The sequence below is a fragment of the Centruroides vittatus genome, unplaced genomic scaffold (assembly GCF_030686945.1).
Source record: "Centruroides vittatus isolate TY-2023 unplaced genomic scaffold, ASM3068694v2 contig_979, whole genome shotgun sequence".
Classification (NCBI taxonomy): Eukaryota; Metazoa; Arthropoda; class Arachnida; order Scorpiones; family Buthidae; genus Centruroides; species Centruroides vittatus.
In genome coordinates this window covers 850,950-864,659 of record NW_027122650.1, presented here as the reverse complement: position 1 = coordinate 864,659, position 13,710 = coordinate 850,950, and the positions used below count along the sequence as shown (strand labels likewise).

The window sequence follows — 13,710 nt, the reverse complement described above, 5'->3', positions numbered from 1 at the left end:
AAATTTAACACATTTTTAGACGAAGCAAAAGTGCTAGCACGTAATTTAAATATTTCAGAACATTTTCCTGAAAAACGAATACGAAAAAGAAAAAGGTTATATTCCGAAATAGCAGAAGATGAAGTTATAGAAAACCCGGTAGAGGAATTTAGATGTTATTTTTTTAACACTCTAATTGATACGGTTATTGTACAAATAGAAGATAGATTTAAAAGTATACCAAATATTATTTCTGATTTCAAATTAATCACTGATATGAAAACCTTAGAAAAACATGAATTAGAAAAATGTTCCAAAAACTTTGTAAATTTTTATAACAAAGATGTAGATGAAAACCTAATCCAGGAAATTGGTTTGCTACGGGATTTGATTTTGAATGAAAGGGATGTAAATAACGCACAAGATATATTGCAATACATACTAAATAATAATTATAATGAGTTATTTCTAAATGTATTAACTGTATTAAAACTTTTCTTTACGTTGCCAGTTACTATAGCAAGTGCTGAGCGCTCTTTCAGCAAATTAAAATTAATAAAGAATTATCTTCGATCCAGCATGTGTGCAGAACGCTTAAATGCACTTGCTATATTAAGCATCGAAAAAGAAATTGCAAAAAATTGTAATTTTTCTGAAGTAATTAATGTATTAGCAAGAACAAAATCACGCTTTAAATAAACATGCATTAATATATGTTCGTGTTTGTAAATTTTTTTATTTTAGAAAAACATTTGGGCCCAAATAGTTTCTTGCACCCGGGCCCCTTTATCGAGAAGGCCGGCCCTGTATACTAGCGATGATATATTTTGCCCAATATTCTCTTTTATTTATGTTATTGCAAAAAATGCAGTTTTTATGAAAAATGGGATATATAATTTTTGTAACTATAATAAGTACAATTTTACAACTTTTTGTGCAATTTTTAATTTTATAATTTTGTATGTTTTTAAACAAATTCTAAAACTATATTTTTTCATATGTCTATATATATTGTTACCTAATCAATAAATCATCACAAAATATTTATATATATCTTTATTTTATATTTTTTTTGGGTTGTGAATAAAAAAAGTTTAAGAAGCCCTGACCTATAAGAAGAATCTGCATATTGTAGTCATTTAGTACTTGTCTGTACTGATAACAATAACCAGCTGATAATACAAAATGGGATAAGTAAATAAGACTTCAATTGCTGAAAATTCTGATTTTATTGACTTATAATAGTAAAAGAATATTTAATTCTTTTAAAATATGTTTTTTGTATCTATGACAGATAATAGGCCTAATTATAATTAATAAATATTCAATATCACTACTTAATAGCACTGTAATTAATCCAGTGTTGTTTGTCTATTGCTTTTTGTAGTACTTTCTTTACAAAAGCAAGCATTACAAATCTATCACATATTTTTAGTTTTAACAAATTTTTAAAGTTTAAAAGCTGAAATTTAAATATTGTTATTTAATTTCTCACCATAATAGACAATTTATGTTTTAAATTTTATTAGTATACCCATAATTAGATTTAACTGTATATCAGTAACTAAATGAGTTACAATTAAAATTTAATTGTTGTTATTGAAAAGTTATTATTTAATTACCTTACCTTTCATATTGAATGAATACTAAATTCCAAATTTCTATAACATTTGCATTTCCTGAATTTATATATTTAATACTTCCTGTATCAGTATGATCAAAATGAATTTCTGTACATGGACCACAAGGACCTGTAGTTCCCATTTCCCAAAAATTATGTTCCATACCAAATGGTAAGATATGATCTTTAGGAACACTGTAAGAAAGACAATATTAAATAGTTTTAAAAATTTATTTTGTTTAATCAGTGCATAAAACATCTAAAGATTCTGAATTTACTTTAGAATATTTAATATTAAATAATGAATTTATGATTTGATTCAATGATCAAATTTTAGTCACTTATCAAATTGTTAAATTATGGCTTTGAAAAACTAATCATGAATTAGAAAATAAGTTCAAAATGACAAAATCAGATACTTTTTACTTCAAGAAATGGTAATATTTTTGAAACAAAAAAAAATACTACTAAGTTATTTGAATACTACCCTGATATATCTCATGATATTAATCAAATCAAGTAATATATCATTATTATTAAAAAAATACAAAATAAACTTTTAAATAATCTATTTATTTTTACATTTATAAAATTTTAAGTATATTAACTTTACAAAATTAAAGTCAGCGAAACATTTATATCTTTATAAAGTAAATTTTGGTCAAATTACTAACACAAATATTATTATTTTTAATAATAATATATATAGTGTAACACTTGATTTACAAGTACTTAGTTTATACTCTGATTTCTATATTCACAATTTCAGATATTCTTCAAATGATTTACAAATCTGCAAAGATGCATATTACATGAAAGTACTACATATATTCTTATATACAGTGTGTTTATAATTAAAGTTCCACTTTGAAATTGCCATAAAATGAAAACTACTGGACAGAGTGTTATCAAACTTAGTAATAGTGTACAGGACGTCATGGGATTTTATTTTCCGCGAAAAAAAAAAGTTCAAAAACTCACCACCAGCAGGGAATGGCGCTGTATGCAATATTGTTAAACGAAATAAGACATGAAGACATCGGTTGAAAATGTTTTTAATTGTTTCTAAAATGTGTTACAAAGCATGTTCAATGTGGCATCCACCATTTTCTGAAAGCAAGTTAAATCGCATTACTGTGTTCTCAACAGTAGTTCTTAGTACATAAGGAGGAATGTTATGGACATGTTGGTGTATTGCATTTTTCAATTCCACCAAATTGTTCATTTTAATTTTCAACTGATGTCTTCATGTCTTATTTTGTTTAATAATATTGCATACAGTGCCATTCCACACTGGTGGTGAGTTTTTGAACTTTTTTTGCAGGAAATAAAATTCCATGACGTCCTGTACACTGTTACAAAGTTTGATAACATTCTGTCCATTCTGTAATTTTCATTTTATGGCCATTTCAAAGTGGAACTTTAATTATAAACACCCTGTATATTACATATGTTGATATTATACAGTTGTATTAAAGTTGTAATTTAGATTTTAAAATTTTATGAAAATAAAATTTTAAAATCTAAATTAATAATTATTCCTTTAGATATCAAGAAAAGGCAATTGAGAATTCTAGAGCTTTATCTTATTCTCAATTAATTGAAAAGCATAAAATTTACAAAAACTAATCTAAAAATAGAAACTGCACTCATACAATAAAATGTATAATTTACTATTGCCATATACATGCAGTATTACATTCTTTGAGATCAAAATTGCATAGTATTTATTAAAGCTATTTGTTAACATCAATTCACAGGTTTTCGTAGTGACAATAATGAAAATCTTCTGTATTATGATAGTAATATGAACAATGAAGACTATAAAGAAACATCTTGAACTAGCAGAGAAATCTTAAAAGAAATTGTGAAATTTTTTATTAATGTGAACATATTAAAAGTAATTAAAATAACCCTTCTAACCTTTTACCCGGTGTCGTTCTATTTTTAGAATCGCGTCGTTCTATTTTCAGAATCGCAAACGTTTTCACAGCCCCTCCTGGGCTCTTCTTCAGGCGTCGTCGAATAGGCCGTTAACATTCGAATAAATAATCAATTTGAATTTCTTTTCGGAACATTACCATGGAGCATGCGCAGTACAAATATCCAGCTGCTGCACGTGGTAATGTTCCGAAAAGAAATTCAAATTGATTATTTATTCGAATGTTAACGGCCTATTCGACGACGCCTGAAGAAGAGCCCAGGAGGGGCTGTGAAAACGTTTGCGATTCTGAAAATAGAACGACGCGATTCTAAAAATAGAATGACACCGGATAAAAGGTTAAAAGGGTTATTTTAATTATTACAAATTCCGGTGTATAGAGAGATTATATTAAAAGTAAAAGTTCTGGAATGTTAAACAGTGGGTTACAAAAATGTTAGAAATGTTTCAAATAAGAACAGTGCAAAAATCACAGAGATAATTTTTATAAATCACTAACATAAAAAAAATAAAAATTATAATGGTATCAACTTTTTCAAAATATGGTAAGTAAATTATAAGCTAAGAAGCTTATAATTCACTTGCCATATGCTGTCATGTAAAATTACTTATTAAATTAGATGCAAAATATTCATTATTATTTTGTAAACTTTTAATATTTAATTAAATTAGTGAACTTTTGAAAAGTTAAACAACGTTATTATCATCATAACTATTCTCTAATGCTGGCTCTCCACTTAGTGTGATTGTGTCGCTGTCAGCTGATGATTCATGACACAATTGCTGCCCTATGTGTATAGGCTATATGCCTATGCACATAGGCACATAGCCTATACACTTTATGGAAAATGGAGGGTGATTTTCAATGAATTGTGGGAATTTTTTAAAATGGCAACAACTTTCAACTTATAATAAAATAAAGTTTTATATTTTTCAATTTTATTTTATATTTCATTTTTTAAAATCTAATATTTGTTAATTTTTGCACCTTTTCGAACTTTCCACGTCATGCTGTATATAGTACTAAGGATAATGGGTAAAAATATGATGTCACATACGCTTAGAATTATGAATGCTGCATGTTGATTGGCTGCAACAGAAAAATCGTCAGGCAAAAATATGTTTCCCCAGTACTGTCACCAAAGTACTTGAAAGTGATTCTAACCAGAAGGAATTTTCCTTCACATGAGGTGATTCAAAGGCAATTGAATCGCCTCAAAATCACACTACCAAGGAAATTGTCTGAGTGTCTTTTAATAAATATTAATAAAATTTAGTTAATAATTGTTAAAAGTATACAAACTCTATTAAATTTGTAATATTCACTAAAGGTGTTAATCAGAGTTAATAGCAATCAAATGTCATACTATTTTATATTAGTTTAACACAAATATGCAAATTTTTAGTAGTGAAAGGGTCACGAAGGAAGATGACAATATTCTACTCTGTAAATGTAATATCATTTACAGAGCAGAATAAGGAATAAACTCAAATAAATACTATAAATTGCAGTAGTTGGCAACATGGTGTTTGACCATTTTAGTTCTGTAAAATAAACTTGTGACAATGATCATTGGACTCCATCATCTGTCCTGGAATCATTCATTCGACACAACGACGACACTATTTATGACATTTGATTGCTATTAACTCTGATTAACACTTTCAGTAAATATTACAAATTTAATATAGAGTTTGTATACTTTTAATGTAATTATTAACTAAATTTTATTAATATTTGTTAAAAGACACTCCAACAGTTCCCTGTAAGTGGAGAGCCAGTACAATGTTATTAATTAGTTCCAGGAATTCCAGGAATATTAGTACATTATAAATTGATATTTTTATGAACATTTGATTTATTGAGATAATGACTTTTACAATTTAATTTCTATATTTAATAAAAAACAAGATTATTTTTATAGCAAAAATTTTAAAGATATACATTACCCTATTTTTAACCATATTTCTTTACATTCCAAATCAGGTTCTAAACCTTGAGATTCTTCACCTCCAAAATATGTGACATACAATTTTCTTGGTGGAAGACAAAAGACATCCGTAAGTAATTCCCAAGCCATACTGCATGCTTCATACTGCAATATATTTGTATGGTGTAGAAATTTTTAAATTTTACTAAAAAAACTTAATAAATCAGAGAAAAATATTTTAGTAGTAAAAACTAATTGCTAAAACATAAATTGAATTTATACTAAAAATCAAAAAAATATAATGTTGAAACCATCAAAATTGGATAAATCATCATAACATTCTGTTTGGACCAACTTTTCATCAACATTGCAAAAGATTTACAAGCACAAGACCTAAAGAAACAAAAATTTGCATAAAAAGTTGATTGGTTTGATAAATGTGCAAATATTTCCTTGAGAAATGAAGAGATTCAAAATCTGAAGAATTATGTCATTTGTTTTAACTTCTTTGAATCTTTTTCTGATTAATCCCATTAACATTACACCAATGATTTTGGTTGTACCTCTGGTGACACTTTACATTTTTTTGAAATGCACGATATATATAAATTAAGGAGTTATAATGCATCCAAGTAAATTTTATCACTGGAGTCAGGTAGGTCTTGAAAGGTAATTCCAATAAAAAACCAATTTAATCAAAAAAGGACTACTGGGACTTGAGTAATTTATATGTAAAATTTGGATGAGCATCAAGCATGTTAAGGTGCAATGCCCTTGATTTATTTATTTTATTTTAACTTACAAATGGAAATGTCATGTATATGAGAAAAGATTTCCACCCCCCCAATTAACAGTATAACCCAGATACATAAAATATTATATATAAAAATACAATTAAATGCATAAAAAAATGTTTTATGATAACTTTTCTAATATATAAATTATTAAAACATTTTAACAATACCAATTAGTAAAACAAGTGGAAAATATTCATTTTCTGTCAAAAAACTATTATAGAAATAATTTATCTCAAAGCTAAACAAATGACTTATCTTTGTTATTTACTGAAAGTAAAACTGTGAAAAAGTTATAGAAACAAATAATAAATCTACTAAAAAGTAAAACAAGAAATAATAATTAAATATCTATTTTAATTTTTCATTGTTTATTTTTATATGAATAGAAACTACAAAAATTTTTCTTTATCACAAAATTATGTATTCGGTAAAATTCAGTAAATAAATACTTTAAAAGAATTTCTATCTTTGTTGCCAATGAAACTTCTTTATGAATTAGTGTTTATCACCTGCATATCATATTATATACACACTGCATTATAAATTAAAAAAATTTTATTGGCAACAAAATCATTTAGAATGGAATAGTGTGTCCGTCAGAGGAAACATAGATCTTACATTGCTGTCTTTAATAAATTGAAGGCTATATCTATATTCACATGTTCATAATTAATTTTAAATGCCTTTCATTTGACTGTAAACATAAATTTGAAGAATGACTTACTAGCAAGTAAGAATTAACAGAAATAATGAAAAAATTTATTATATAAGTTGGTTAGAAGTAAACTCTCACAAATCAGAAAAATAGCCTTAAATAATTTAATTTTAAAATATTTATTTTTTTAGAGATTGAGAAGTACACTTATTCTTCTCTTTATGTGACCAATTTTTTTACATATGGAAAAAACAGTTATTTGAAAATTTTTAAATTTAACTTTTTGTTAAAATTGTTATTGTTAAAAAAGTTACTCTTTTTATTGAAATCGAGACTTCGTTTATATTTTTTAAGCATAGAACAGTACTATATGCATATCAGAATACTTATTGTATGTTGATTTTATGTTTCCTATGCTACCTTATATTTACTATTTTTATATGTACAAATAATATAAATGATAAATGATGATAGAATAAATAAAAAGCTTGTGTTTCTTCTGTAAATTGCTTATTTTTTCATTTCATTGAAGTTCTGGATGTTATGAAGCAATTTCTATGGGATGTATGTATTGTACTTTTTTTTACACGATTTTTGTTTTACACACATTCTTTGGAATGTATCCACCACACAAAAAAAAGGGATAAGTGTATGAATCTGTCACTTCATTGTAAATAGATAACATTCCTAATTTTTTCAGTTTATACTTAAATTTGGATAATATTTTAAGTTTAAAAATTTTTTTACTGGAATTTTATGTAAACTTATGCTAATTTCTAATTATCATATAAATTGCTATCATTAGAACATATTCTACATACAGTGCATTCATATTTTACCTTAATAAATTTTAATATTTTAAAATTTATAAATACCTTAAAATAATCTCCAAATGACCAATTACCAAGCATTTCAAAAAATGTTTGATGATAACCATCCCTTCCGACATCATCAATATCATTATGTTTCCCACCAACTCTAATACATTTCTGAGTATTAGTTACTCGCTTTAATGAAGACAAATAACTATCTTTTGATGCTGTTCCCAAAAGGATTGGTTTAAACTATAATGTTTTAAAAATATATATAGATCAACATTGTATTAAATTATTAAAGAAATAAAAATTAAAAAGTTTTGATGTATGATTAGTACCTGGTTCATGCCAGCATTTACAAACAATAAACTCTTATCTTGATTTAATATCACAGAACTTGAAGGAACGAAACGATGTTCTTTTTGAATAAAGTAATCAAGAAATGTTTTTCTTATTTGAGCAGAAGTAAAGGATTTTAAATTAGTTTTCACACCTTTATTGCTGTTATGAAAGTGATTACAGACATTTGAACAAGGAAAATGTTTTGCAAACAAACGCCATTGTTGTGTGAACTTAGAAAAAGAAGTGTGTTTTATTTTCATCTTCAAATTAAATTTGACATATAACCACAGGTTTTCCTACAAAAAGAAAAAAAATGTAATTAAAATATCATTATTTAAAGTAGAACTGATAAACATTATAATAATAGATTATAAATTAAATTTTAAAATTTAAAACTTTTGAATAATCTTATTGCATACTTTGTTATCCAAACCTATTGAGTTATTAAAACAATTCAAAACTGGGGAATTTGTATAATGGAAAATTTTTTCCACTGTTTCCTACAGAAAAAATTGCAAGTTGTTCTTGATCCATCTGAATAATCTCAACTAATTTTCTCAAATAACTAAAATACTACAAAACACCTATTTACCCATTAATCCACAATTTTAACATGAAATTAAACATCACAAACTCCAATTACCTTACTAAAAACATTTAATGAGTTTATTAAAGAATATGTTTTTAAGCAGTAATGCACTACAAAAGTTAGTATAGTATTTTTATTAGGGACTAAATAAAACTTGCATTTTCTTTAATATGCAGTAGATAGCAATGAAAACATTGTAATAATATTCTGTTTCATGCAACAATATTAAAATTTTGTTGTATGAAGCAAACATTTGTATTTGGTTAGGAAACCAAATACACATGTTCCTGAGAGAAAAACCAAACACCTTACGTTGCTGAGAAAAAATTTAATAAATAACGTAGCAAACGTTTTCAGCCAAACCTGTTGGCCATCATCAGGCTAAACATATTCGAATGCAAACAAAATGGAACAAAAATTTAAATACAAATAAAATAACGGATGAAATATACATATAATAACGTAAAAAAATAATAATAAATAACAAAGAAATGTAAAAATATGTATAGGTTAAATAAATAAATATTAAGCCATTACATAATAATAAATTACATGAAATTCTAATAAATGCAAGATATGCAATGATAACAAATCCAAGGCATTAAATTAAGAGTTCTCAAATCTTTTAATTAAATACTTCCAGGCTGAAGGCAACCCTTCAGCATCCCTGGCATTAATGCAGGTATTATGCAATCTGCTCTTAAATATTTCAATTTTCTCGGCGCTAAACGCTAAAGTCGGTGAATGTACAGGTTTAATAATGCCTGCTTCGCCCCATTTGACTACCGAGCCTTCAACCTGCGCCATCTGAGATAGAATTGTGGCGTTAATCTTTTGCTGATTTTGTACTTGTGTTCCCTTAATCTAATCCCTAAGCTTCTATTAGTGACCCCAATGTAGTTTTTATAAATGCCCAGTTCTTGGTTTTTATAAGGAATTTTGTACACTCCAGCCAATCTTTCTTTATCAATGTTGTCTTTGTCGTTTCTTAATAATTTGTACAGGTTGGGAGCTCTCTTGAAAATTAATTTGGAATTTTTGCGGGCTGAGATTTCCTTCATGATAGCTTCTTTCTTTCTGTCATACGTGAACTTCGTGAATTTGCCAAAATCCCCTCTCTGAGCTTTTGTCTTGTTAATCTTGTAGTTTTGATTAGTGCTGTTATCATATCCGCCCTGTACCCTAGAGTTCTAGCGATATGTGATATTCTGTAGATTTCTTTTTGTCTATCAACCACACTACTGCAATAGAGAAAAGCCCTGTGAATGAGGGCACGAAAAGCAGCCATTTTGTATTGTTAAAGATCATTAGAACGCGACGGATGTACAGAGGGCTATGCGTCGGTTTTACGTACACTTTAGTGACAAAATGTCCTTCTTTGAATTCAGTGTCAATGTCTAAAAAATGTATCCGTGAGGAACACGTCTGTTCAATCTTTAGCATGAGGCCGTCATCGTTGTTGTTGATCTTATTAATAAATTCCTCGACTTTTTGGTCATTCTTCCATATTACCAGGACATCGTCCATGTATCTTTTAAAATATATAATGTCATTCATGAAGCCACAAAGAAAATTGAAATATTTAAGAGCAGATTGCATAATACCTGCATTAATGCCAGGGATGCTGAAGGGTTGCCTTCAGCCTGGAAGTATTTAATTAAAAGATTTGATACTCTTAATTTAATGCCTTGGATTTGTTATCATTGCATATCTTGCATTTATTAGAATTTCATGTAATTTATTATTATGTAATGGCTTAATATTTATTTATTTAACCTATACATATTTTTATATTTCTTCGTTATTTATTATTATTTTTTTATATTATTATATGTATATTTCATCCGTTATTTTATTTGTATTTAAATTTTTGTTCCATTTTGTTTGCATTCGAATATGTTTAGCCTGATGATGGCCAACAGGTTTGGCTGAAAACGTTTGCTACGTTATTTATTAAATTTTTTCTCAGCAACGTAAAGTGTTTGGTTTTTTCTGATTTACATATTGCTGAGTGAGTTCACTTCAATACACATGTTCCTTCATTCTTTCCTTTAACATTTGGAATTTTGCTCTAATATATTATATATTCTCTCTATTCCTAACCTGTTGTCCTCCATCCAAACAGAACAAACGTCTGGTCTATTTGTAAAGTTTATAGGGTCCTTATCACTCCCTATTAACTGTAAAAAACCAGTGGAATCCTCTTATATTGTATTTTACTCAGCCTTCTGCTTTACCTGGACACTTATCAGCTCTTGTGCATTCTTTTCTTTCCTGAACATTTCTCAAATGTTCTATTAGACAATCAACCATACTTTTCCAATATTTATGTTGATAAGCCATTGTCAGTATCAACACAGCCAGAGAATGCATCTACGCATATCTTATCAGTGCCTCAAATGCTGATACCTTACATCAAAAAGATTCATGTAAAGCTTCTGAAATGTAAAAAGTAGGACATTCAGCTCCTGTACATTAGTCTTATATTTCACCCTCAAGGATAGAGAGGTTAAGTCCAAAAATCACCTTCTTGCTTTAAATAGCAAGACAGAACAAAAGGATTGTCATTGATCCTATTCAAGAATGAATTCAAATCCTATTTCCTCTTCCAAAAGATAAACTCATCATCCACGTATTTAGTATACACATGGATATGCTGCCAGAAGGCTGGAACCACTCAACTCTCCAAAGTTCTTAAAACCAATTCACATAACATATCAGACAAAGGGCTTCTCATCTCTCTCCTCTATATAAAGGTTTCATCCTTGTACACAAATGAAAAACAACATATTGTGTGCACAAGTTCCAAAATATCACAATAGTACTTACTGCATTCTTGAACTTAGCAAATATCAAATCCTGTAACTTAAAACAGCAAGGATGAATATTAATGGAAGGATACAACGATACAAAATCAGAATCATGTACATTCAGAATTACTAATTAAATGCTTTTTTGTGATTAATCAATATTCATATTATCAGAAATTTTATTTTTTCATTACTTACTTCAGTACTATAACTGTGACTACTTACACTAATAAAATTTTTGGCTTATATTCTTAACTTCATTTTCAAATAATTCCATACACTTCCTAAAAATTAAATCATTAACATAAAAAAAAACTTTAGATACTATTGCATTCTAATCAATAACACAAATATTGTAGTTATTGAACTGTGATTTAAAAATATAAATCTAAACCAATAGATAATTCATCCCACTATCAATAATTGAGAATAATAAAATAACTAATTGTATAAAAGCAAATATAAAACTCTAAATATCAAATACTATCCCATGTTTCTGGCTCCACATTATTATCTGTATAAAATGCTTACTTTTAGGAAGCCAACTGTTAAAATTTTTACAAGGGAACATTCTTTGTTCTGTGAAAATTGACTTGTACGTTAAGATGCTGAAGCTGTCCAAAAATAGATTAAAGATGTTCCTTCATGAAAATTTAACAGTTGGCTACCTGAAAGTAAGCATTTTATTCAGATAAACTCCAAAAAATAGCAATAAATCAAGAAGGTCCAGAGAGAATCTAGATAAAATTTAATACAATCAGTTTCTGACTTGAGTATGTCCAAGTTATGCAACTTCAAACTTGCATAAATTGTTTTGGTACAAAGATACTTTCTGTACAATTTTAATAATGATGAACAATTTGGATCATTAAAATAATAAATATATACAAGCATGAAAATATTCAAACCTTAACAATGTTTTCTTATGTGCCACTTTTTCTTTGCTTTTATGAAAAAAATGTGAAAAATAAAAATACAAAAAACATTTAGTGTTTATTTTACAGTGAGCTGTTTTAGAGACATTGCTGTTTGGTGTGCACAAATAGCATCAAGCTGCCATAGCTTCACACTGTGTCTGTGAGCATCTGTGCTTTACATCAATTTATTTCATGAATCCATTAGCAAAAATATGGAAAGTCTATTGTCTGATGGGTTTATAGCATTCTGTCTTTACTTAAAATAGATCTTATCTGGACCTAAGTCGTCAGCCAGTCTTTACAATAAACCGAAACCGACAACAGACTAAGGTGACGAAAGTATCATGAAAATAAAATTTAAAGGCAGCCACGGACGGTTTGATTGGTTTTATGAGATGACACCAGTTTCACAGCTCAAAAGTTGCTTACTGGAAAGAGTACTTCTGATGTAGTTTAATTAACATCGCTGTACTTACATTTCTACTTCATATAAACCTGTGTACTTATCATTCATTCCCACTTTTACTTTACATTAGTATTATTTTAGGTTTTATGCATTATTTGGTATTATTTAGTAAGTTATTTTGTGTCTGAAATGACTTAAAAATTTTTCCCATACAAATTAATGGTAATTTCTTCCTTGCTTACACCATTTCAACCTACAAAAGGTTTCACAGGAATGCTCTACTTTTGGACAGTGGGGAACATGTTTATGAAATTCAACTTAGAAATCCCAGAACATATCTTGTGCATATATTGAAGTCAAACTGTATATACAAGTATAATCCACAAAATATGCTTAACTTCTAATTTTAAATGCTAAGTATCTGCAATAAGTGTCAGATATAATATATAAGATCAATGGCATAAAAACATAATTAAATGTAATAATGTAATTGCAATTTACTAATATATGCTTATTGTACAAAGTTCTTTAACTTCAATTATTTAATACTTCTATATTTATAATTATAAAAATATTAAATGCAGTTAACATGTAAAATGCATATTTACCAAGTTAATAATTGATTAAACATTTTTATTCAATTAATTACGTAAATTAATATATCAAAATAAACTTTTAACTTATAAAAACTGGAACCATTTCGTTCATTAAATGTATTTTTATTTCGTTAATTAATTTTTCATTTATTTGAATTACAAAATTCCACATCAACCTTGAACTTAACCTCCTCCAACTATAAATTTATTATTACATTCGTCTTAAAAAGACAACTTTACTATTTATAATTGAGCAGAAGCACGTATGCTCACCTACCAATCATCCTCGCGAAAGTAAATATGATCAGTG

General features: G+C 27.5%; 1 protein-coding gene across 5 annotated transcripts in view; it reads right to left on the bottom strand.

Annotated features, from left to right (window-relative positions):
- Positions 1-13,710, bottom strand: part of LOC136985800 (alanine--tRNA ligase, cytoplasmic-like) — a 65,297-nt gene extending 51,587 nt beyond the window's left edge. For 2 of the 5 annotated variants that reach the window (XM_067283155.1, XM_067283160.1), the window contains exons 1-5: positions 13,674-13,710; positions 8,079-8,378; positions 7,801-7,989; positions 5,493-5,638; positions 1,607-1,795 (exon numbers count right to left, since the gene is read on the bottom strand). In XM_067283155.1, coding sequence (XP_067139256.1) covers positions 1,607-1,795; positions 5,493-5,638; positions 7,801-7,989; positions 8,079-8,342 — 788 coding nt within the window. In that variant the 5' untranslated portion in view covers positions 8,343-8,378; positions 13,674-13,710. Of the gene's footprint in view, positions 1-1,606; positions 1,796-5,492; positions 5,639-7,800; positions 7,990-8,078; positions 8,379-12,389; positions 12,410-13,673 lie in introns of those variants that run through there. The other 3 variants (XM_067283157.1, XM_067283158.1, XM_067283159.1) reach the window with 3 other exon arrangements.